Below are 27401 nucleotides of genomic sequence, written 5' to 3' on the forward strand. Positions count from 1 at the left end.
GGTCTGGCTTGGCTCTGAGAGTCCACACAAGAACCAAGCCATGAAAACGTTTGGCATGTACATTGTGCAACAAGCGCAATGTAAAAATATGACACAGTTCCTTCAAAATTCAAAAAAGCATGCTACTTTAACATGCAGAAGCATTTCATCTTAGTACATCAGGATATATCACTGCATGGAAAGACATTAGAAAAATTAATGGCTCAACTCCCAAATACAATGCCACTAGTGAATTAAAAGGCAAATCAGTAGTCATGTAAACCCATGTGTGGACAACGTTCTTATTATAGATGAAACAATATTAAAGGCTATTAAAACAAACATAAGAGGTGCTTGTATGCGCAAATCCTGAACTCGACTATTTAAAAATTCTCTCATATGTGATAATAAAGAAACAAGAGACTCGTTGGACACCACAACAAGAAAAACCAACAGACATACCAGACCCGACAAAGGGCCTCCAGACCCAACTACCAAGCCAAGAATGCATTTATTTGGTTGGTGTTACACCACAAACTCCCCTTGAAGCAACGCCTCTGGAAGTATATTCACTTTCTGAGGGTCATAGACTCAAGTAATACTCATCTGCAAATTGAGAGCCCTGGGAGACAACGGGGAGGCAACTGCAACCCTTGTAGCCGAAAACCGCCATGTTGATTTGATGCCTTTTCAGTGTGAGGCCAAGAATACACATTATATTGTACAGACGTTGCGGACCTACCAGCACCTGCATGCCACAATATATGCCTAGGTTTCTACTGGCCAATGCTAGAGGATTTCTGCAATAAGGTAAATTGTAAATAACGGATGCTGCCGTTGCCACAAAGAAAATGCATTCTCTACAATACATACACTGCTCCTTTGGAAAATACAATTCCATTAGAGGAGGAGCGTATGGCAACTACATTTGCAGAAAGGAAACGTCCCTTGAATTGATACATTCTGAGTGTTACAGACATTTGTGGACGCTAAAAGATGTGACCATTTAGCCGGACCCCTACAGCCAACCAATGTATTGATATCTTAGCACCGCTGAACAGGCCCGCCGCCATTGAACGCATTACTCTATTTTTGTGAGGTACCCGCCTCCCAGGTTCATCGGCATATGGGCAGGCTTCCATGAAAGCAAGCTGGCCAGTTTAGGTTCTATTGATTTTTTGAGATCAAATCAATAAGAATGTTGCTTGTCTGCATAGTGGGTTCCATGTTATCTGACCTATGACCTTCATATTGAATCGCTAGTCTTGACAACCAATTATTCTGGCTGTAAATAAGTGCATGCTCTGCCTCTTTTTGCTGCATTTTTAGGTTTTGTCTGCAGATAGTTTAACTCTCTGCTCAGAGCTACTGCTGTTACACAACATACAGCATAACACACAATACAAAGCATAGACATTGATGCATATACATCACACTTTGGCAAAGCCAACAGGTCTGGCTTTGGCTAGCTGGTGTGATAGGTAGTTTTTTATTTTTATTCAAGGACTGTGCCACAAACAATTTTATAACGTGGCCACATAAACAGTGTCGCCTTGCTCATGCATTAAAAATATTAACTTTCAAAAAAACATTCACTGATGTCACCATTTTACTAGTGATGTTCTTATATAAAAGTCTTTCAGTTGTTGTTACTTGAGGAGGGGGTAAGAATACATTTGCACCTAACCAGGCACTCACATCGCAGGTAGCTACAATGTCACATAGTCACCTAAACACTTTAAAACTTTAAAAAGAAGAATGAAAATAAATCACACCATCTAACTGGGCACCTGAAGCGTATACAGAATAAATAGCTGCTACTAAGAGATTTTATGAGAAAAATAACTACATTTAAAACGGACACTTGAAACCAGGTTATTATTGAAGTGGAAGGAACTGGTTTTAGGTGGATGTGAACAATGTGTCCAAGCCGTGTGCAGTCACTCAAAGTGAAGGGAGAAAATCAGCTGACCCATGCCCCATGCTGCATGCCATGGCGAGCAGAAGCAAAATGTGGGTGACAATTTAACAGACCAGTGGATAAAGTTCGCTGAACAAAGGCCCATCATGTATTTATATTATGTATCAATTTGTTGAACCAAAAGAAGTTTTTTTTTACATTCTTTACGATGTTTAGAAATTTGACAGATGTCATGAAGAAGCGTGTAACAAACGGCCACACTTGGATAAAACATATCGACATCCAGTTAATTAACTCAGGAGACCTTCTGACTATCGTAACTATGGGCCCGATTCACAGAACTAACTTAAGACAAAATCCTAAACTTACTACCATTTTGGTATTCACAGAAGGCACTTACTCATTTTGGTATTCACAGAAGGCACTTACTCATTTCGGTATTCACAGAAGTTAGGAGTCCTAACTTTAGGACTCCTAAATGCCTTCTGTGAATACCGAAAGCCTTAAAATTAGGATTTTTCTCAGTTTAGTAGTAGTATAGTTAGGACTCCTAACTTTAGGACTCCTAAATGCCTTCTGTGAATACCGAAAGCCTTAAAATTAGGATTTTTCTCAGTTTAGTAGTCCTAAGTCTAAATTTAGGACTACTAAATTGAGAAAAATCCTAATTTTAAGACTTTCGGTATTCACAGAAGGCATTTAGGAGTCCTAAAGTTAGGAGTCCTAACTATACTACTACTAAACTGAGAAAAATCCTAATTTTAAGACTTTCGGTATTCACAGAAGGCATTTAGGAGTCCTAAAGTTAGGACTCCTAACTTCTGTGAATACCGAAATGAGTAAGTGCCTTCTGTGAATACCAAAATGAGTAAGTGCCTTCTGTGAATACCAAAATGGTAGTAAGTTTAGGATTTTGTCTTAAGTTAGTTCTGTGAATCGGGCCCTATATCACTGTCGCCATGGAATTGTGTGAGGTATCTGACAGTTAAATCATTTACCCATCATATTTTAACCTAATGCAGGTGAACAGCAATGTTATTATTTTATTTATATGGCTTTTTAGGATTTATATGTTATTATTTGTAGTTCTAATTAAACTTTTGTGTGAGATACAATATAAATCTTATATGGGCTCACATTGTGTATATATATTTCAAACCATTTTACTATTGTTTATTGTGTAAATAAGTCAACCTATACTAAACGGTTCCGTTTTTTGACCAAAGGAGCACAGCACCACATAATTGCTGGTGTGTGGTCAACACAATGTGGGCCCATACATATGGAGATAATCGTTATTTGATTCAAATTGCATAACTTGTTCCTCCTGCAGCACAAATCACTTACCTAGTCATTCTCATGATTCATAATCTGCTATCAAAGTACAACTAATAGCAGAAAAGGCTACCGAAAATACTGTAGTAGAAAAACAGGCGAACAGTATCAGTGAATGAAACCCAAGACAATGGTTTCTTCGAGTGCTGCCAAAAAAGCACCATAGTGCATCCTTAGAAAGGTATTTACTGAACAATATGTACTGATGTGACAGTTAACACAGTAGGCGCAGGCATACTTGTTGATGTGTGTGTTTTGCTGCTGATGTGCACATGCATTCAGAAATGTGACCTAGGGACTTCCAAACACGAGGGAGACTCTCGCCAAATCTTCATTTCTCAATAATGTCTGAGAGTAAGGGGATCATTTGCACTCATGGCAGGCAGTCCACCAAGGTCACCATGGCAACAGGGACCTGTCCTCTACCCACCCCTCAGTAGAACCCACGCCATATTAAAGGATCTTCTCAGCACCAGCACAGCTTTTGTTTTGACAAAAATGCCTCAGCTGACACTGCACTTTCATCAAAAATGCAATTCCTGATAGGCCACCATGTAGCGGAGACCCTCTAGGCATTAATGCTTTCTCACAACTAAATCCCTAAAGCACTGGTGCAGGAAATCTGCCTATTCTATGAGCTCACCTCAGATTTTGCACATTTTGCTGGAGCCTATATTTTTGCTGACTTTAAACAAGGGTTTGCTGTGGGTACACTAAACGCTCCAAATAGGATTTTAGTGATAGATGTTGGAGGACACTAGGATTACGATAGTACACTCCACACACACACACCACCAGCCCTTAGAGGACGCTTTCAGTGTGGCCAAAGACATTCGCCATCTTGGATGTACCCTGACACATTGCGTTTTGGACATCTTGCAATAAGACGAACAGGAACTATGAAAAAAAGTGGATAGGTTTGACCCTTAGGGTAGGCCAGGAGACACCCCACTCACTAGCTTATGCCAGGCATAAATGTGTCATTTCCAGGCACCCACTTTGGAACACTTTCTGGATCTGCAGAAGATCAGAAGAAGACTGGACCAGCGGTCCATGACCCGAGAACAGCCCTGAAGGACTGGATCTGCTCCCTCTTGTACCCAGGACAGACGTTGACTCCAAAAGTTAGTTGGGGGATGATCTCCTAAGTGGCTACAGGTAGACAAGCTGCAAGAGAACTGTTCTTGAAAGTACCCAGTTGACAAGTGATAACTGGCCCTTGGCTGGACCTTCCTGTTTGTTTCTACCGGAAGCTCTGTTAGTCTCTAATTGCCTCTCCTATGGTCCTAGAGGCTTTAGAAGTGTACTGCTGTGGAGTACTGGGACTTAAAAGAAGTCAGAAGGTACAATCTTTGACCAGGACAAACCTGGTTGGTGTATCTGACCCACGCTCTATCCCGGTCAGCCTCAAATTGTGTCTAGTCCTGGCCTACTGCGACAATTAACTATCATTCATGTGTTGTGGTTTTTGGTGCTATTTCTACCTAAAGTTTTAAAAATGTATATCTCCATTACCCCTTTTAGGAGTTTTGTCGTTTTGGTGTCATTTTGTTTATTACATTTTACTCTAATTTTCTAATTTGGTTTGGGATATTGTTTTTTTTACCTTTTGACTTTATTACTGTTTTGGTACTTCATAAATACTTTTCACATTGCCCTAAGTTAAGCCTGTCTGTGTTGTGCCATAGCGACCAAGGAGTTGAGCTCACGTTAATTTAGTTCATCCTGGCAAGGTCTGGGTTAATCCTAGACATGTGTTGTCACTCACCCTAAATAATGATCCAGTTTCTTATAAGTGGTTTGTTTTTGAGAAGCTGAAATGTGCAGAGAATTTCTTCAAGCAAATGGGAGCCATGGAGGAACCAGGCAGGGACCTCCTAATGTGATTTTTCTCCTTTTTTATGGACTGTACATTCTTCAAGCTGAAGATGTAAAATCTGAACAACATTTTGGATGTTTGCATGTACTGGTGGTCTATCTTAACACTGAGGTAAATAATGACGCTGGTCACTGACTATCTCAAGAACCAGCTACTACTGCGATACTAATTAATTTCTAAAGTCTTCCTTTTTAGGTTTTGACTTCAGGGGGAGAGAGTCAAGCAGTCAACGCTAATGGGTGCTGTAGATTTAGAAAGACAGGTGAGATTTGTTAGACCTGTGAGCCTTAGGCTGGTCTTCCCCCCAACTTTTTACCTTTCTCTCATTGTTGTTGGCCTAAGGACTTTGTGCACTTTACCACTATTAACCAGTGCTAAAGTGCGAGTGCTCACTCTTTAAAAACAACTGGTAACTTTGGCTTATACCCCAATTGACATATTTAATTTACTTATAAGTCCCTGGAAAAGTGGTACTACATGTACCCAGGGACTTTGAATTAAATGCTATTAGTAGGCCTGCATCGCTTATTGTGCCACCTTCTTAAGTAGCCTGTCTCAGGCCTGCTATTGCAGTCTGTGTGTTCAGTTTTAAACTGACATGTTGACCTGTGGTTAGTCTGTATCCAGGGCCAGGGAGGCAGGTCACCTGTGCATTTAAAAGGCATGCATCTAGAAGTTTCTCTCCACTTCAAAGACACAACAGGGTATTAGTACTGGAACTCTTCAGTTCACTTCTGGAACAGTGGATACTCTTATAGGAAGAAGGACTGCTGTGCTTTTACAAGGACTGCCACACTGCTGGACTGCTGCTTAGAAGGACTGCCGCCCTGCTCTGCTGCCTGCTGTCCTCTTGTCTAGGTGAGAAGGGAAGGACCTGCATCTCTTGAACCCAGAGTTACTCCAAGGACTAGTTGGCTGGCCTTCTGATCTGAAGCCTCAGGGACATAACAGGCTTCCAACAACCTTGCACCTGTACTCTGCCCTCTGTGAGTCTACCCTGGCAAGTGATGCCACCCGAGTCTTTGACCCTTGTAAGTGGGCTTAAGGTGCTCTGCCAGCCGTGGATCCAGGGGAATTAACCCATCTCCTCTGCAGCGCAGCACAAACCCAGGCAGAACCTACGCATCTCTGCTGCTGCATGGATTGGACCCATTGCAAAGACCTGCATCACCTTCGCAGCCTCATTGGAACTGCCACTGTGCGATGCATAATTGGTGCAGGCCCTTGCATTCCTCCTTGACAGCTGTCTCGATGACAACATCAGACTCTACATCGCAGTCTTGCAGCTCCTTGGAACCGAAGTATCGCCCCAACTAATCGCCACAACCTTGATGCCAAACTTCACATCACAAGATCCATTAGCAGGATCTTCGATGACTATGCAGGCCCTCGTATCGCAGCCTCGCTGCATCTTGAAACTGACGCATCGTTTTGGCTTCCTGGAGCATCTTCGCTGCGGATACTTGCAAAGCTTTGAAACCAGGATTTAAGGTACTTTATTCAGCGGGACTAACTGGTTCCCTGTAGCTGGCCCGTGCTCCATAGCGGTCAGCCTAAACTTGTGACTTTGTCCAGGTCGACAGCAACCAACTATTCATAGTTGAAGCTTTGTGCTTTTTGGTGCTATTTTCACTAAAAATTTAAAATTACATATCTACAGTTTTACTGATTGGATTTTTGTTGTTTTGGTCTAGCTTTATTTATTCAAGGAAGTTCTATTTTTCTTGAACTTTTGTGGGATCCTTTTTGTGTGGTGTTTTCACACTGTTTGAAGTGTTGCACATAGGATTTTAACAGGTATGATAGTTATTGCATCCTGGGCTGCGACACTTCTAATGAAAACTTATATGTCATGAATGTAAGCTGCAATCTTTCAACAACTGACTGATAGTCATTTGCCCCCTACATGTGCACACAACATTAATTTGAAATGAATGGTGTAAGATCTATTTATCAAACCTAAAAATGTAGCAAAACCAATGTACATTAGAATACACATTCTCTGAAATCCTCTACACTACATTAGGTCCTACTTTATCAGGGGATGTGTATGAGGAAACCATTCCAGATTGTTGCAAGAAGTTGGATTGTAAGGAAAGAAAAACAGACAGTACCTTAAAACAGATATACCAAGCATAAAAAAAAATAATAGAAGAGCCCTAGGCCATGGCACACAGTCCACACTACTTTCAGAGCACCATGCATTTTTTACCTCTTTTTGAAGGTTACCACTTTATCCTTTGTCTAATAGGTCCAGGTAGATTGCTTTGTGGGTTTGCATCATCTACTTGCAGCAGTCTATTCTCAAACTTCTTTTGATGAACCCTTGGCATCCTCAAAATACCTGTCTCACTGCATCCTAAAGTCCTACCTGACACAAATTTAATAATTATCACTTTCAAGACTTAGGTCAGGGCACTGAATTGCATCCTTTCCTCCATATATAGCTAGCGCAATACTGACATTTTTATTTGGAAAATAAGGCTAGAAGATCATCAAGTTGGTCTTGGGGCCCTCTTCATCACAAAAATTGGTTCAACCTCTCATCCTCGCACATCCTAGACATCCTTCTTCCCACAGGCTACAGCATACATCGTGCGGACCACTCACATAAAAAGGAGGAGGACTCACTGTCATCCATAAGTCCTCATATTTCTGTACCAAGTAAGTAACCCTCAACTCCATGAACCTGCTGGTAAGCCTTTTGTCCACTCTCTGCAACTCAAACCACCACCCTCCATCTCATCTTCTTGCCTCCCAGGCAGAAAAAAATCTCAGATCTCCTCACCATCTTGCCCAACCTACATGCCCATATTACCCTCTTGGGTGACTTTAACTCCCCAGACAACACAAGCTCAAAAGAAAAAGAGACACCCCGCTCAACCTGTTCAACACGCTCAGCATGGCACAGCATGTCACAGTCTACACACTCCACAGGCCACATCCTCAACCTTGTCTTCTTAACGTCACCAACAGCCCAATACTCCCACTCACACCCCTGGACTGAACCAACCAGGTTTTCATTCCTATCTCCCTGCTCAGTGTCCAACCAAAGTCAACCCAAAAAATAAAATCAAACCTTCAGATACTTCAAAGACTTCACCATAGACAACCAAATGCTTGAACATGCTTTCACCATGTCAACTCTGCATCCGATGCCAACACTCTTCTAAACAATTTCAACACCTTTTGGGAAATCTATGAAAACATCCATGCCCTAATTAAAACATGCAAGTAAAAGTTGAAGTCTTCAGCATCCTGGCACTCTAAAGACTTTGCTGACAATAAACAATCTATCCACAGATAGGAAAGAAAATGGAAGAAAAACAGAACCCTCAATGATCTCATTATAGTGAATCATACTGAGCAACTCATGGACAGTTCATCACATCAGCCAAAGCAAAGTACTATATCAACACCATCAGTGAAGCCTCCAACAGACACAGAATACTTTTTAAAATAATCAGGCACTGCATCAAACCCCTGCTGGACCGACCTATTCCTTACTCAGAAGAAAAGTGAAATGCCATCAACCTCTTCTTCTCTGAAAAACTGAAAAAAAAACAGAAGCTCAGCAAAAAGCCTTCTTCATCTCTTTCTTCCACCCCTTCCTGTGGAATTCCACAATCGTCATCTTTCATAGCCATTTATCTTCAAGATATCACCAACAGACTAAACTCCTTCAAAGCCACTTCTTATGAAGATGATGTCTTACCCCGTCCCTTCATCAAAGTTCTTTCTGGGGACATTCTTTCAACCCCTACTCACCATTTTCAATGCCTCCTTCACTCAAGGCATATTCCCCGAAGCTTTTAAGCTTTTAAGGAAGACCAGATTCTTCTAATTCCAAAGAAACCTACAATAGACCATGATGACTTGGCCAACTACTGGACCATCACTCACATATCATTCATGGGCTCATATAAAAAGCAGTCTATGTTCAACTCCAAGATCACATTAGTGTTAACAATCTCCTGTACGATCACCAGCCTGGCTTCAGTTCTAGCTAAGCAGGAAAATCGCAACCTTACACATCATAGACTATGTCCTCCTGACCACAGATAAAAATGATCTCTGCCTCCAGTTATTGCTGGACCTCTCAGCGGCGCTTGATGCAGTTGACCATCCCACTCTCATACGCACTCTGGAGTTTTGAAAAGGATTCACCTTCAATTAGCTTCACTGGTTGTCCGCCTACCTTTTGAAATGACAAGTTTGTACACATGGGCACATCCAGGTCCCAAACAATCCCTATCATCTGCAGAATCCTCCTGGGTAGTCCCCCTGTCATCTTCAATCTCTACGTGCAGCCACTTGGTGCTTTACTCACACATAACAGCATCTAGATTAATGAATATGCTGATGATACACAATTTTACTTAAAAGTCTCTGCTTCAGACAGCCAATGCACCAAATACTGCCTCCACGTCATCCAAACCTGGATGTTTAGCACCTATCTGAATCTCAATCCAACCAAGACAGAATTCATGTCGTTATCCAAGAACAATAAGCATGAATTAGTACTAACTTAGCTCAATGACACGAACCTTGATGGCTTCAAGACACAACTTTCACTGGATGCCAAGTCATTAAGATTCCCCCTGGACACCAATCTCATGCTCAAGGAACACGCTGTCAGAAAACAAAGATCAACTGGTACCAGCGCTCTCATCTAACAAAAAGGGAGCTGTTTCTTCCAGAAAGTGACTTCAGAGCTGCTATTCAAGTCCCCACATTCTTGCATCTGGATGGTGGTGATACCCTGCTCCATGTCCTCCTATACTCCAAATTGACACCCTTTAAAGGCATTTATGCTCTACTTTATATCACATCCAGGGCCTGAACAAATATGATTACATCACCCTATCCTGATGGAACTTCATTTGCTTAACTTACCTGCTAGCACCATCATCAAAACCTTCACGACTAGTACCTTATCTTATCTTGCAGACAAGCTCACCACCTCTGGTGGATCTTGTCACACCCTGCAGCTATGACACCATCAGACTGCAGACTAAGAAGTGTAAAAATGAAAAAACAAGGCAGCAAACCTTTTCCATCCACGTAGCCAGGATCTAGAATAACATTCCATATTCATAAGGACTGCCCCAATGCTTTTCCAACTTAGGAAACAAATATGCATCTCTAAAGAACACTACTTCAGAATGCATTAACAGTCCACAAAACAGCTACCTCCTCTACCACTTACTGACTTCATGCTCATCTTTGAACCTGTGGAGCACTCCCTGCCATTTGGCTAGGTTTGCGCTATAGAAATACTACAAGCGTACAAAACATTTACTTATCGCTCCTTACTCTTGGGCACATCTAGGCTAACACAACAGTGAAATAAAATCTAATCTTGCATAGCAGTCACCTTCTGTTTCCTTTACGTCTCTCTTGTTTACCAAAAAGGTTTATGTACCAGCTCATGACATATTGCTACCAGGGGCCGCATTACACATGCGGCGCAGATTCCTTCATTGCACCTGGCGCACCTTTCAAAAGGTGCACCAGGTGCAATGAAAAAAAATGTGCCGCATTATGGGGCATGCGCTGCCTCCAGAGCAGTTGTGAACTCGCGCTGCCATGGGCGTAGCGCATTCATGTGAAATACAGAGCAGCTGCTTTACAGCTGCTCTGGGTTTCACTGTGCAGGCAGCAACCCGCCTGCACTTTTAAAGGGGAGTAGAGATCCCCTTGCATGTGGGTGAAGCCAGTGACTGCACCTGCCTGCAAGGGGATGTCTGGGGGGTCCTTAGTACCCCTTTAACCCCCTGCAGAAGGCTGCTCTCAGGAGGCACACTGACAGTGTGCCACCTTTTAAGTGGCACACTGTCAGTCCGCCTCCTGAGGGCTTCTTTGCCTCTGCGCACGTGTCGGTAAAAAGGCGCGGGTGCAAAGGAAGAGGGATTCCCTCATTTGCATGGGGCACGCCCCCATGCAAGTGAGGGAACGCCCCCTTGAAGATAGCGCTGGCGCTCTATATGCGCCAGCGTTATTGGTATTACAGAAGGGACCGCACAAGCGTCTGCGGCCCCTTCTGTAATACCAAAACGCCCCGGGGCGTGCAAAGCTGGCTCAAATGCCCGTTGCGCCCTCGGGGCACTTTATGTAACATGGACCGAGGTACATTAAATTGTGTGTATGTATTGAGGAATTGACAAGGAAATCAGTATCTTTGGGTCCAGTTCCTCTTGTAATTCCTCATTCTCCCCTACTGTTTCTCCTCGAGATTTCAGCTGCTCTCAGCAGTCGACATCTCCAGGGGAAACACAACATGTGTGGTGTTTTCATGGGTCTTGTATCCATGACTCTTATAATTTTTCCATAGGGCCTCTAACCCTGTTACCTGCCCCGACAGGAATTCTGGCCAGCTTGTAATGAGACCTTGTACTGTTTCCAAAAGCCACTACTATGAAATTGAAACATCCTTATTACGCACATTCATGATTCAAAGTGCTACAGGTGAATGGGAACAGCTCTGATGTATTAGCAATGTAATTGTGGGTAATCAACTTAGTGTAATTGCATGCGGCACTAGACCAGAATCACTGCAGTGACACCAGGTAACTGCAGACAGTGCTCAGAGTTGGGCAAAACACAATATTCAACGGAAGAGGTGCCATGGGCCTGAGCCCGGGTTTGGCTTGAACCAAGATTGGAGCAGGGTCATCAGAAGAAATATGGCGTGAATCACTAACCTGATGATACCTTAAAATATCACAAGAATCTTTAAATGTCAAAAATATGAATTTTATTTTTGCAAGTACTTATAAACCTTCTAAGCAACCAATGGTATGTTAACATGCGACACAATTCTAAAGGTAATGTAGGTTCCACAGACTGCCATGAAAGATACATGCCATGCACGGAAACAAAAACGAGAGCACCTCTCACGTTGGGGACGCGTAAGACTCCTCTTCGAATGACATGCAATCAAGGCAAAAACTCTGTATCGCTGATAAAAGGGATCCATATATGCCTCAAACTTAAGATGGCTGCAGAGGGCTGACTTCCTGCCCCTCTCTCTGTCTGTAAAATGTAATACTTTACCATGAGCGGAGTCTAGCAAGCTATTGTTGTAAGAGGAAACATCAGCAGTCTGTTAGTCAAGAAATCATGCTATTTACAGTGCATTAATTGATTCAATAACTCTGACAGACAGTGCCATTCTGGTGATTGTCTAATGCAGCAGGAGGCAGTGCGGGCTCTGCCGACTGCCGCCAATATTACATGCCTGGTATGCAAGATGATAGAGTGCGCCTTTCACTAAGCAGATTCATATGATTGGGGCAGAAAAACTCCATAAGTGACTGACAGTCACAGGCACCAGACTGTCCACCTTTTGCACCATGCCTGCTTTGCCCTAAGGTAACTATAACTCGCGCTCTCGCCATGCACTGCTAATTACCCCACATATTGCATCACTCATAACATCTTCTAAGACATCATTGATATTACCACTGCAACATTTGCTTTAAAACTATTGATGAGTTAACTGTGCATGGGAGGGGTGCGAGTTATAGTTACCTTAGGGCACGAGTTATAGTTACTTGAGATAATTCTAACTATAGCTGCTGAATTTCTATGGTTTTGTGTGTGTAAAATCTGAACCTAACTATAACGTCTCTGTAAACTTTGTTTTTTGTAATTAACTTCTAAGGTTTTTAATGCTGTTAAACACATATATACTCTCACACATTTATATTTCCATCCAAATCAAGGTCAAGGTGAAAGGTAAAAACACTTGGGCCCTGATTACGAGTTTCATAGAATTATGAGTACAAATGCCGCCGGGCATGCAGAATTAATGATACCAACTGGAATCCTTGCATATAATCCCTTCAACTATGAACTAGATCCCTAGGAATGGTAAATATATGTGTGAACCAATTACTGGATAAAATTCCACCTGGTATTCCCAATTCTGAGCAATTTAATGCAGACATGCACCACCTGCTCTGAGCAGTTGGTAAATGTCTGCAGGGCCTGTGTGCAGGGGGTGAGAGGGGTGGTGATGGAGAGGAGGGCTGGGGAGAGTGTGCCAGGCAGGCAGGAGCATTACATACTGTGCTTTAGTTGATAGTCAGCGGTGGGCCAGGAAACGGATCCAGGCTGCAATACAGCCCTTTTCCTATGTGATTTTTCCGGCCACATATTTTTTTCGGTAAAAAGGGTACTGATGTTCCTGCACCCAAGAAAATCTTATAATTGTGTGAAGTGAATTACTATGTAAGAATTTCAATGTGCACCAGTGGTTATTGGGGCCTGCGGTCAACCTGCCTTTTAGATGTCCATGGAAGGACAGGCCAATGTCAATGTTTCCATATCTCAATACCATCTGAATTATTACTAAAGATCACGCCTTTGATTCGCAAACCAGAAAAAGACAAAATGTGTCAGGCAGTACTGTTGAAGTTGCACTGTGGCAATATATAGATGGCTCGGAGCAATAAAGATCATTTCTGTGTTTCAAAGAGTGTACAATGATGCAGTAAAGCCTGCCAAAATGTTCCACATACAGACCCTATATCACACTCACACAGGAAATTGAAGCAAGACAGAGCCGCCAACTTTAAGTAATTTAAGGGGGAAGCCTCTCAAATATCTGACGGAAAGCGAGGTGATGCATAATACCAGAAGAGGTGTGCGTTCCATTGTTAGCCACGCACAGTACCAGAATATCGAGCTCTAAACATCACACCACTAACATATCACTGCCAGAATAGCAACTACAAGAACAGTGTGAAGTTCATAAAGGTGTGTACGTAATGTATTAGTATGGTATGGGCGCCTGCATTTAGAGAAACAAGGTAATGTTCCTTATGTTATTATTTCTTTAATTGACTGCCACTACCATGTAACATACACACTCTTCCATACAAATCATACAAACTGTAAGCCTTATTTTTAGTAAAAATATCTCCTCCTTTATTGACAAAATAATCATATATACACCATCAAATATATTAAAAATCAAGTCCATACATAAAAATTGTTACAAAAAAGGGGGCCACAGATCTATTAACATAAATTATCCTTGGTGTATATCGTGATCCTGATAAAATAAGGCTTACTGTTTGTATGATTTGTTCGGAAGAGTTTGTATGTTATATGGTAGTGGCAGTCAATTAAGGAAATATTAACATAGGGAACATAACCTTGTTACTGGTTACTCTAACCCAGTTTCCTTTGTGCTCGAAGGGTTTCTCTCTAATTCGTTTTTTTGCGCCTGCAATTACATACAGATTAAATCGGGGAGGATGGAGCTCTTAAATTATTCTCAGTTATTGCTCATTATTCTGAGACCTTTTTTTAAGTTCAAAAGAATTTTATTGGATAAGTAAAGGTGTCAATACATGAGAAAGAATACAAACATATCTTCAAATAGAGGAAAAAAGTAAAACATGGTAATGAAAATATACAATTAATCAGAGGATAACAAAAGTTTAAGGCTAAATAACAAAAAACAGCGCTGGTAATAATGAGCAATAAAGTAGCTTATATGAAAAGAGTAGTACAAATGAAAAACAATGTCACTCAGGGAGGCTTAGAGACCTCTTGCTGAATAGGTGAAACATGAGAGGAGCGTTTAGCACAGGTATCTAGATACAAGGTTACAGGAAGCCATAAATCATGTCGTTTAGCAGCTAAACTAAGGGGGTGCACAAAAGCAGTATCTAGCCTGTGATTATAACAAACATTGTACCACCATGCTTTAAAAGAAATATTCGTGAAGTTTTTCCAGTTGACGGTGATTTGTTGGAAAGCAACAGCTAACAACAAGTCAACAATTTGCGTATTAAGATCAATGTCATCCCAACAAGGAGAAAGGCTTCCTAAAAAAATATTGACAAAAGAGAAGGGAGATGTAGTGTGGAATATGGCATTGATTTGGGCCCAAACTAGTGTCCAGAAACTTTGCGTGAAAGTGCAAGAGAAAAGCATGTGAAAAAGAGTGGCCTTAGGAGCAGAACAGGACCAACAAAGGTCCGGTGTAGAAGAGAATCTCTTATTCAACACCTGGGGAGAAAAGAGAAGCCTGTTATATATGAAGAAAAGAGTTTGTGTAAGAGAAGCAGCTCTAGATGTCTTGCGAAGTTTGGTCCATAATTTATCCCACAGGGAGGTGGGCCAAGAAATGACAAGGTCAGATTCCCATTGTTCCTCAACTTTGGATTTTGGCCTAGGTGTGAGAGTTGCATGAAATGAGTGGTATATTGAGGAGGTTGTAGGGTGAGTGCGCAAGAAGGAATGAAGCTGTGAGGTATGATTTGGAGTATGAGTATGCATGGGGGGGTTAGAGAGAAGAGCATAAGTGGACATGACTGCATTTTTAAGCGTAAGATACTTGCAGGCAAAAGCACGAGGGAGATGGAAGTGTTGGCTGAGAAGGATAAGAAATCAGAATTAGAGAAGAGTTGAGATACCCAGATTAAACCCCTCTGTCTCCAGGTTTTCCAATAAAAAGGCTTGCGATTGATGGTTACACTGCTGTTGTGCCAGATAGTGGAATTGAGAAACTCTACTATAGAGGAAGGGGGGCCTGGAGAGGTGGAAAGAAGCAGCTTGGCTGTAAATTTGTGAATAGGAATGGAGGAAAAGTGAGGCTTACGAGAGAATGAGAGGTATTCAGCAAAAGTGAAAGGGGATAAAGAGAGCCGTTCAATGATAACCCATAAGGGGGACGGCTCAGCAGGGTCTTGCAGCCAATGGGAAGCTTGCCGCAAAAGGAATGCTTTGTGGTAAGCGGGAAAATTCGGGAAATTAACTCCACCCTCGGATTTGGGGAGTTGCAATCTAAGCAGGGACATACGTGCTTTTTTGCCGGACCAAAGAAAGGAAGAGAGAATAGTGTTGATTTTCTTAAAGAACTGAGCAGGGATAGGAATTGGGATGTTGGAGATGGTGTAAAGGACTAACGGGGAGAGCATCATTTTAATCGTATCCAGACGACCCCACCAGGAAAGGTATAATGGGTGCCATCTGGAAGTGAGGTCGGATAATTTCTGGGCGCATTTATTGAGACACAGCGAGACAGTATCGGAGAGGGAGGGAGTAATGTGTAGACCTAGATATTTGATGTGTGAGGGGCTCCAAGTAAAATTGGATGCCATAAAGTCCGGTTTAAAAGTGAACTTAGTAAGGGGTAAAATCTCACACTTGTCATTATTAAGCTTATAACCTGAAATCTGGGAGTAGTCATGGACTTCAGCTAGGAATGCGGGAATAGAAGTTGCGGGGTTAGACATGAATAATAGAATATCGTCTGCGTAGGCAGCAAGTTTGATATTAGTGTGGGAGATTTGGAAACCGTGTAAGTTGGGATTCTGACGAAGCTTTGAAAGAAAAGGTTCTAGGGCCAAATTAAAAAGAAAAGGGGAAAGAGGGCATCCCTGACGAACGCCCCTACCTAGATTGAAAAAAGAGGAAACTAGACCATTGGCGCAAACCGCCGCTCTAGGACTGGAATAAAGGAAGGAGATAAAAGAGATGAAATGTGGGCCAAATCCAAACCATTTGAGGGCGGAGAAAAGGAAAGTCTACTCCACCCTGTCGAACGCTTTTTCTGCGTCTAGGGCAATGGCTGCTAGCGAATGTTGGAACTGTGGAGATTTGGAAAGCACATTAAACAAAAGTCTGGTGTTATCTGTGATGAAGCGACCTTTAACGAAGCCAGATTGTTCAGGGCCTAGCAGTTCAGGAAGATAAGGGTCTAATCGAATGGCGAGAGATTTGGCATACAGTTTGTAATCAATGTTGACCAAAGAGATTGGTCTGTAATTCTTACAATGCTGGGTGTCTTTGCCTTCTTTGGGTATAATACAAATGTGGGCGTCTGAGAATGTACCTGAGGAAGAACCATTTAATATGAAGGAGTCAATAAGGGAGTGGAGTCTGGGTAGCAACAATTTGGAAAAATGCAGATAAAATTCAACTGTGAATCCGTCTGGCCCCGGGGCCTTATCCTTCTTGAGTGACTGAAGTGCTGTGAGTAATTCATCACCGGAGATTGGTGATTCAAGGGCAGATAAATCAACAGGGAAATTGGAAGGAGGTTGGATGGTGGCAAAGGAAGTAGCAAGAGAGTGAGCAGTGGGGTGCGTCTCAGAAGAATAGAGTTTGGAATAAAACTGGGAGAATTGCTCTAAAATATCAGCATCTGTATGCTTTAAAACAGAATTAACATCATAGACAGATTCAATATTCAATTTGTTTTGTTTGACTTTTAAATAATTGGCTAAGACCTTCCCCGCCTTATTTTTACCCATAGAATTTTGAACTGGATTTCAACAAATACAATGAAGCATCCTCAGTGGATTGTTTGTTAAATTGCATCTTAGCAGCAATGAGAGCAGTCAGACTTTCTTGCGAGTGGGATGTATAGAAAGAATGCTCTAACTTTTTAATCGTACAAAGGAGGTCACTGGTGCGTTTACGAGCATTCTTGCGTTTAGTAGCCACAAAGCTGATAATAAAACCTCTAGCTGCTGCTTTATAGGCATCCCAAACCACGTGGTTAGGCATAGTGGGTGTGTCATTAATGGTGAAAAATTCTGTGGTGAAATCTACAAAGGAGGCGGAGAATTTGGGGTCGAGGAGTAAAGTGTTGTTAAATCGCCATCTCTTTGGTCCAGTGGACTTGGGTAAGATGTCAATGTTTATCAAAACGGGGGCATGGTCAGAAAATAAGATGGGGCCTATATCAGCGTGGGTTAGGGATTGGGACATATGGTGGGAAAGGAAAACATAGTCAATACGCGACTGGGAATGGTGAGTCGGGGAGTAGAAGGTGAATTCTTTAGAGGTAGGATTGCAGAGACGCCAAGCATCAATGAGTTTATGTTGGGATATCGCTTGAGCGAAAAGCTTGTGAGATTTATTAGGGACAAAAGGTACCTTGGAGTTTCTGTCTAAAAAAGGATCAAAGGGGAGGTTACAATCACCTGCTAAAATAAAATTGTCATCAATATATTCAGTGATACGGGAGGCCATTGCACGCCAAAAAATCTGATCACCACCAGTAGGGGCGTAGATATTGAGGAGGGAGAGAGGGGCGCCCTTTGAGGAGAGTTTGACGTACAACCATCTACCTTCAGGGTCTGATTCAGAGGTCAAGGGCAAATGAGCAAAAGATTTGCGAACTAATACAACCACACCGTTTCTCTTACCATCACCCGGAGAAGAGAATACAGCACCCACCCAACCTCTCTTAAGTTTAGCAGCCTCAGCGTCAGACATATGGGTTTCTTGTAAAAAGGCAATGTCTACATTCAATTTGGCTAAATGAGAGAGGATTTTTTGTCTCTTGATAGGCGAATGCAGACCTTTAACATTCCAGGAAACAATTCGAACTGACATTAAGGATTAATCAAAAAGTGGACCAATTGGAAGGCAGGACAGCAAGGAAATGCCTTGCAGCGAGCAAGGGCACAGGAGAAAAAGAGAATGAGGTGAGAACTAACGTGATGGAACAAAGGTAAAAGAAAAAATGAGAGAGGAATCAGCAAAGCCATAAAAATAGGAAAGAGCCAAGAAAATAGAAAGAATGATAAGAAGATACAGTAATTCTTAAAGATAATGGTAAGTAAGGTCCAATGGAGAACCAAATAGGTAAAGGGAGATGAATACAAGCAAGAGAGCCAATATACAATGGGGGGAAGAGAAAATGACGAAAGAGAAGTGGAGAAGAACCATGGAAAAGGTAATGACACCAATAAATCTGAAAGCAACGAGGGAAAAGGTAAGATAAGAAAATATAGAACGGAAAAAAACATGATAAATAAGGAACTGAGACCTTTTTTGGCTCGTTTTTCTCACTGTGCCAGTGAAGAAAGAGTCCTACCTCATGTAAAACAGTCTAGGCCTGCCGTAAAACAAATACTCCAGCCTGTATTGCCAAGTTATCTCCAAAAAGGAAGACCAGCATTCCATCTATCACTTTGTTATGAGGTGTATATATAATCCAGTATTTTATTTTACATGTTTACCATGCGCACAGGCCACAAGTGGTTTTTTGTTGTTAAATGCATGGGAGACCCATAGGCGTAGCGGGGAAACAAAGCAATAAATGTAATATTTCGGGTGAGAGAACCAAGTACAGCATACCCTTCAGTTATTGTGGTTGGTAACAGACAGACATACTTACCTGCTGCTGCTGTGACATCCATGCATCTCATGCAGTGTATGTCCGCGGCCCCTTTTTGTAACATTTTAAGAAAGAAGCGTTCACAGTCCTTATGTTTCTGGCTCACACTTAATCTGGCAATGATGATTTTGAATAACAGGGTCTGAGCCTCACTAGTTCAAATCACCTTGCTAAATACTTAGTCGTGCCTTTGCTTGCTTGTTAGTCGGTGACACAATATCACAGATGCCGTATTCTCAAGAGTGCCTGGATGGGCCGTGAGAGGTTCACACAGAAGCCATGTAATAATAGTGTGTATAGTGCGCTGTTTAGTTGTGTTATTTGCAATTTAATCCGTTTGTTGACTTATGTTGTGGTGCAGCTCACGTGTGTTGTCTGTTAATGTTGTAGTCTTGTTATTGTGTTGTTGTACTGTTATGTCGCGGTGTTATGTGTTGTGCTATTTTGATGTGGTTTTGTGTGAATTATGTTGTTGGGAAGTTGCTGTTTGCTATGACGTGCTGGTGTGTTTTTGGTTATATTATAGTATTGTTCACTTGTGTGGTTATGTGGTGTTAGCTTGTTTTTGGTTGTGCTGTTGTTGTGGCGGTGCGGTGTATTCATGTGTTGTGTTGTAATCCTGTTATGTTGCTTTAATGTTGATGCTGCTTTTGTGGGGGTCTGTCAGAGTGTTTACTGACATTGCGCTCATATTCATAAAAAGTTATGTCCTTAGCAGCATAATTCGGTCCTACTGATTCTTACATTTCGAAAAAGCTGTCTATGTCTCTAGGGACATAGTGCATAACTACTGACTGACATGTGACCATGAATACACAAATCAGGGACAAGGGAAATACCTACAGGATCTATCTATCTATCTATCTATCTATCTATCTATCTATCTATCTATCTATCTATCTATCTATCTATCTATCTATCTATCATCTATCTATCTCTCTATCATCTATCTCTCTATCTCTCTATCTATCTATCTATCTATCTATCTATCTATCTATCTATCTCTCTCTCTCTCTCTCTCTCTCTCTCTCTCTCTCTCTATCTATCTATCTATCTATCTATCTATCTATCTATCTATCTATCTATCTATCTATCTATCTATCTATCTATCTATCTATCTATCACTATATAAAATATATATGTGGATGTGCAGAGTGCAATGTAACATTTATTGCTATTATTTGCTATGGGGAGGGGCCATGACTCACCAGAGACCAAGCCTCGAGTGCTCCTCCCCTACCTTACCAATGGTTATAAACAGCATATTACACTCATCAGATCTTCATGTATGGTTTATGCCAAGTTGTTTTTGCATATGCACACACTATACACAAACCTTATCCAGAATACTAGGGGTTAAATTCGTACAGTCAGGTAGAATTACAAAATCTAATTTATAAGGTTAATGTTCACTTGCAGATTCTTACCAGTATTTGCGATAATTTTTTGCCTCATAAATACTAAGAGCATACTAGAAATGTGACACTGCAATATGACTTCTATGATACACATTCAGCACATGTGACCGATTAGTATATTATAGAAAATTGCTGTTGTGAGACATATTGCCGGATAAGGATATTTAATGTTATTTTATGTTAATGACACGCAGTTTAGTGCAACAAATCACACCCAGAAGGGTATCTCGGCCCTGGAGCGCAAATATAGGTGGAACGGAGTATCAGAAGAGCCACGTCCTAAGCAGTTTTTTAAAACAGGTAAAGTCAGAGCATGACCGAATGTGAAAACGCAGTCTGTTCCAGTGGCGGGGAGCAAGATAAAGAAAAGGATTTATCACAATATTTGGTCATATGTATTCGCCAACGGCAAAGCAAAAGTTGGCCTTTAGATCTAAGATATCGAGTAGGAAGATATGGGCAGAGTTTGTTTTAAAGATAAAGATTTGTGCACCAGGCATAGGAGGTAAACACTGCTGAGGACATGTTATGGATGAAAGTTGAACTACTTTTGACAGGACTTTTAATTTTATGATTGCTGTTGTTCTGTAGAGTTAAATCTCTAGTGTAACTATACATTGGCATGCCTATCAATTAAGACAGTAGTGATCTATTTTGTATGCAACACTTGTTATATGGTGATTTACTGAGCGTAAATGTAATAAATAAACACTTGGAAAAATAACAAATCACAATACGAAGCATTCAGCATGATGAAATGTTTCACTGGGTGAATAAGATGTCCTAACAATTGTGACAAATTAATATGAAATAACAATAAGAAGTAAAATAAAAAATAAAAATGTATGGTCATATCAAGTGAATAGTGTGATCATGATGAGAGTTGTCTAAATGGTATCAGAACTGGCATGCATGATGTTGTGTGATTGTTAAAAAAGGCCTAGCCTTACTGATTAAGGGCCTAACTTTGCTAGTTGACTAAAATATCAACATGTCATTTAATTGGCTGTTAGAGAAACAATGCACGGGTTTTTCTAAATGAGGAATTATTAGACTGATGGTGTTGGGGGTACTGCTTTGGAACTCCCAGGAAACTGGTCCACTTCCCGGGGGCATCTGCACACCTCAGATTCAACAGCCTGCGCCCCAGCCACCTCACCGTCCACCATGGATGGATGGATGACGTTACAACGCATACTTTTACAACGCATGCACTTACAACGCAATTTTTACATCGCAACATCCACTACAACGCATTCCATTACATCGCATGACACTACAACGCATTTTAAAAACTACCTTTACAACGCATTCCATTACATCGCATACTACCTTTACAACGCATACCATTACAACGCATACTGTTACATTGCATTTAAGGTAAGTATTGGATAGTATAGGGGTAAAAATTACTATTCTAACTCCAGGGGGTGCAACAGTAGGGTAAGTGTTGGATAGTGTAGGGGTTAAAAATTACTGTTCTAACTCCAATGGTATGCATTGTAATGGTATGCGTTGTAATGCCTGCGTTGTAGTGACATGCGATGTAGTGTCATGCGTTGTAATGGTATGCGTTGTAATGGTATGCGTTGTAGTGTCATGCGTTGTAAAGGATGTTCCGTTGTAATGCCTGCGTTGTAAGTGTAGTGCGATGTAATAGTTGCGTTGTAAAGGTTGTTTCCCGACTGAGGGTATTGGGGGTACCTCTTTGTGATAGAATTGGAGACCGCAGGCACAGACTCCCAGTCTCTCTGGTAGCGCAAATCGAGGGCGCTCAATTCTGACGTTGCTCTCATGCAGCATGAGAACAGCGTCAGGATTGGCTGAAGGGGATTCTAGAAGCCTGTGCTGGTGAGAAGCAGAAGAGTGGTGATGCGGCAGGTAAGTATTTTTTATTTGTTTTTGTTGTTATATTGTCGTAGTACGTCTCCCCCCTCCCCGCCACTCAGCCCAGACACCAACCACTACTGCTCTGAGCACTTGACGGGGTGGGTACAGGGCTATTAAGTTGTTGCTGTGAGCCCTGAGACCTGCTGCTCTTTGCCTCACCACTTTCACATGATACTAGCTGCCACTGGTAATATGGTTCTAAAGTGCTATCTCGGGGTTCTGGTGGTATTTACAAACCTTACGCCTTGTAGTTTATGGTGTCACAGTCAAGAACCCCTCACCAGCAATCTTGTTCCATATTTCATGACTCATTTATACAAGCACGAAGGTGAATTCACATTGACGAGCACTCGAAATTATTAGCAGACTTTCCTCCCATTGTACAGAGTAAAGTAATTGTAACAAGCAAAATGTAAGGAAGTAAACCATGTTTCACTCTGGTTTACTTCACTATATTCTAAAAAGCATACACCGCATCAGCAAAACTGACTGAGAACAACAGTTCACTGTCTTACAAATGCCATGTTATAATGACTTCATAAAGGGGATGTGTACATTGTCTATCAAGAAGAGCAAATATGATGCCACCTAGTGATAGTGAACAAAAATACAGGCAAACGTCGCCCCATTCCATCAGCCACTGCACGGCTCCACCTCTCGACTCAACTGTACTGTACACTGCACACATCGGATGCAGCAAAAGCACGAACAATACCTGACATCATCTTTGGCTTCCATCTTCCTTTTCCTGGTGATTTGCAACAGTTAGGAAAGTGCAGAAGAAGAACATGAATTCATTGATATCCTCTTTAGCTCCGCCCCATTTCGCTTGTTGTGTGAGCTCCTTTCCGGTCACATTTGAAACCATCCACGCTTCGTGCCCGTCAGCTCATACTGACAGGCGTGTGTTGTCTCCACAAGTGTCAGCCTCTGTGCTCCGTCGGGCTCTCCTTTGTCAGATTTCAATGCCCGGCGGTCAGCGGAGCATGTTCTCACGTCCGAGCACAGTTTACACAAGAAAGAATTAAAGAGGCCGTGTGTAGTCAACCCAGAAACCAGGCTCCCCTCGCCGGAGGTGCCCGCTGTTCGGTTTTACTTGTATGTATGTGTATCCGCGGTGGCCGATCTGGTGTCTGTCCGCACGCCGTGCTGTTCCTTACGTTTCCCGGCGGTGTTTGCAGACGAGAGAAACTGCGGCTTGCCTGGCTAACTCCTCGAGTCAGTGTTTCTGTCGGAAAAAAGAAAGGAAAAAGTCAACGAAAAACGGATACGTGCAATGTACAGACATTGTGCGCACAGTGGACATGGGAAACTCGTTTCCTCCCAGTACCTAGCAGCAGTTCCTGAATGGATGTCAAAATGTTTCTAATTATACCCGGCGCGGAACTGTACACCACTACGTAAGGGGTTTGGGAATACTCACCCCTCTCTCTCCCTCCCCTCACAGCCCCTCTCCCCTGTCTATCTCTCTTTTTCTCCCTTCACCCTCTCTCAAATTCCTCCGCCTCCCTCTTTCGCCGGAGTTTGAAATACATTTTAGCAAATTGTAATTGTAACTTTAACTCAGACCGAATGCCTAACTATCTAGTTCTACAGTGCACTAAAAATAGTAAGCTCCGGGCTCGCTCGGGGACGTTTATGGCCACTTTTAGGTCTGGCTTAACTGTGTATCCCTCTACGCACCTTAAATTAAAGTATGTGATCAACAGAAAAATAACTACAAGAAACACTAATGAGAGAAGGGTCGGGGGTACGCCCATGTTGATTTGCTTGAGGACAGCCGTTGATTGGGCACAAGTGACCTGCTTCAGGTGAACAATGAAGCTTGCGTTATTGCACAGTTTATGCTCAATACTGGAGGTTTGAATTGGTAACCTCTAGGACAGAGGCTGTAATACTGGTAAAACTGCTGCAGGGGGTGATGCTAATACTGCAGAGATCTACAAATAACCTGCAGGTCACAAGTTCATGGGACTAATGTGCCTGCAGCAGAGAAATGTGTGTAACCTGCTATCCCACTTACGAATCCCAGAAAGATAGCTCATTGTGTTAATACACCCACAAGGATTTTCTGGGAAACATCCATTACAACGCAGTCATTACAAAACCTACCTTTACAACGTAACTGCTTTTACATCGCATGCCATTGCAATGCATGCCATTACAACCTATGTCACTACAAGGCATGCCATTACAACGCATGCCATTACAACGCATTATAAGGTAAGTAATGGAGATGTTTTTAGTATTAGAGTGGGTATGGGTTTTGGGGTACATGGGAATAGTCATTTTTAGCCCCACACTATCCAACACTTGCCCTACTTTTTCCCTAAAAGTACTATGCATTGTAATGGTATGCGTTGTAATGGTATGCGTTGTAATGGAATGCGTTGTAATGGTAGTTTTAAAAAATGCGTTGCAATGGCATGCGTTGTAAAACCATGCAATGTAATGGTAGTTGCAATGTAAAGACTGAGTTGTAAAAGCATGCGTTGTAATTGCATGCGTTGTAATGTCATATATTCGGATTTGCTTGAGATCCCATGTCACAGATTTTAACGCCACAGGCCCGTCTATGCCTCTCCCTGTTCCTATGTTAATATAATTGATTACCATTAATTTGAGTAATGATAACACTTACTAGTAGTTTGTGGTGTGTGCTTTAAGAATGGACACATTTCTGTCTGCATAAACCACCAGCCGAGAAAACCCCTTCCGTATAGAATATACCCAGTGCCACTGGAATTATGCGGCATAGGAGGACCAAACTACGCTGCAAGGTTGACTAATTTATGCGGCAAGAAAAGGAAAATGATGCTGCACATTTTGTGATAGTATTACTTTATTATTGTGTCATTTTTTTTTAACCTGGTAACAGTGTCTGAGAAGAGAGTTCACCTTAATTAGTACCAACTTAATACCCAAATACAGTAATAAGCAACTGAAATTTGTCCATTCAACCTTTGTGAAAATCCATTCAGAGTGCGGGAACCACAATTGCCAATTTTTTTAGTAACGTTTGATCCTTTTGAGCTAGAAATCAAATTTATTTTTTGTTAAAATCTGCAGATTATGCAGCAGATGATGGACTAAGCGACAAATGCAGCAAATCCATAATTATGCAAATATCACCAAAGAATGGCGAATCTCCAATTAACATACAGAGAGAATCTTGATTTCATTAAAGACAACGGAGGCTAACATTATCCAATAACTTTTATTGCTGCCCCAACATGCAGCCCTTTAAAGAACATGTGTTACATCACAAGTAAAACAGTCCATAGTACTTTAGAAACATAACATAGCAACAGTGCAACCAAGTAACATCCTCTTAAGGCTGAGACGAAAAAGTTAATCTCATCAGAATAATCTTGTAGTATTGATGGTACTGTTTGATGAAAAGAGAAACTTCATAGTGATGGATTGTCTGGAAAAAATAGAAAAAGGAGTGATAACTTATAAAAAAAATTGAGTTATCAAGTAAAATACATTTTTTGCAAAGGCAACAAAATGTACCGATAACATATGTATAAAAACACATAATAACTATAAATATAACTTTAAGAATTGTTTAACGCTTACTCTTTACTCCACATGGGTGTAGAGGGTGGGATAATGTTAGCCTCTGTTGTCTTTAATGAAATCAATATTCTCTCTGTATGTTAATTAGAGAATCACCATTTCATTACAAGACCGGAGGCTACCATTACGCAAGTTTAAAGCTATTTCTTGCCATACTGCTCACGTGCTCCATCGGTCTAAGGTAGAAACTTGCAAAGGTAGAAGCACTAGACCAGTCTGCCGCTTTAAGTATATCTGAAAGCGTACCTCCAGCCCAAATTACTTTGCTGGCCATCGCACCTCAAGAAGAGTGTGCTCCAAATTTTGTTAAATCCACTCCAGCTTCTAACATAATTGTTCTTACCCATCTAGAGATAGTAGCTGTAGATGTAGTTTTATATGGGTTCACAAAGGCTATCAACAATTGAGTTTCACCTACTGGTCTAGCATCAGACATGCTACTCTCGCAGGCGTTCAGACAACTTACAACACAAAGTTTTTACAATCATTAAAATACGGGTAAACAATACTCTCAGACATTGTTTTTGGTCTTTTACAAATGTCAAAATGGACTCCGTCTGGGGAATAATATCTGTTGCAGATATCTAATGCTCTAACATCAGATACTCTTCTGAAAGATATAAGGCAGAGTAGAGTAGCTAGTTTCATAGACAATAGTTTTTTTGAGAGGAAAGGGTTTTCAGGCCAGGACATACATAAGTCAAAGATAGGATTGACATTCCATAAGGGCTGAAATTTAGCCCTGGGAGGGCATCTAAGTGTTATCCCTTTAATTACTCTGCAGATCAAAGGATCGCTACCAACAGAGAACTCGTTTAGTTTCGCAGTTAACAGCTCAGTAGCATAATCCTGTTCTAAATAACTCTGCCAGGAAATTGGCTATATTGATTATAGGAGCATCCACAGGATCCAAATCTCGTTCCAGGCACCAACTAGATCCTGTTTTCCCTACACCAGTGTTTCTTTTCCTTGTTCCTGGTGCCCATGACTCATCCAATAGGCTTTTAGCCTCCCCAGAAAGGTCTGGGCCTCTGCTTGATCACCTGAAATCCTCTAAACAAGAAGGTTCACATTTCCTTCTTGTAAGAGAGGATGTTGCTCCCCTTCTTGTCCTAGGAGAAGGTTTAAATTCCCTGGAATTAAGCGTGTGATGTCTATTGCTGGTCCCAGGACCCACGGAACCATACCTGTGTAGCCCAAAAGGGAGTTACCAATTTTATGTTGTATTTCTCTCTCCGTATTTTC

General features: G+C 41.6%; 1 protein-coding gene across 2 annotated transcripts in view; it reads right to left on the reverse strand.

Annotated features, from left to right (window-relative positions):
• The window catches only part of SACS (sacsin molecular chaperone), a 392226-nt gene that overhangs the window by 327752 nt on the left and 37073 nt on the right, over positions 1-27401 (reverse strand). For both annotated transcript variants that reach the window (XM_085621593.1, XM_085621594.1), the window contains exon 2: positions 23290-23802. In XM_085621593.1, coding sequence (XP_085477719.1) covers positions 23290-23312 — 23 coding nt within the window. In that variant the 5' untranslated portion in view covers positions 23313-23802. The remainder of the gene's footprint in view (positions 1-23289; positions 23803-27401) is intronic.

The sequence above is a fragment of the Triturus cristatus genome, chromosome 8 (assembly GCF_964204655.1).
Source record: "Triturus cristatus chromosome 8, aTriCri1.1, whole genome shotgun sequence".
Lineage (NCBI taxonomy): Eukaryota > Metazoa > Chordata > Amphibia > Caudata > Salamandridae > Triturus > Triturus cristatus.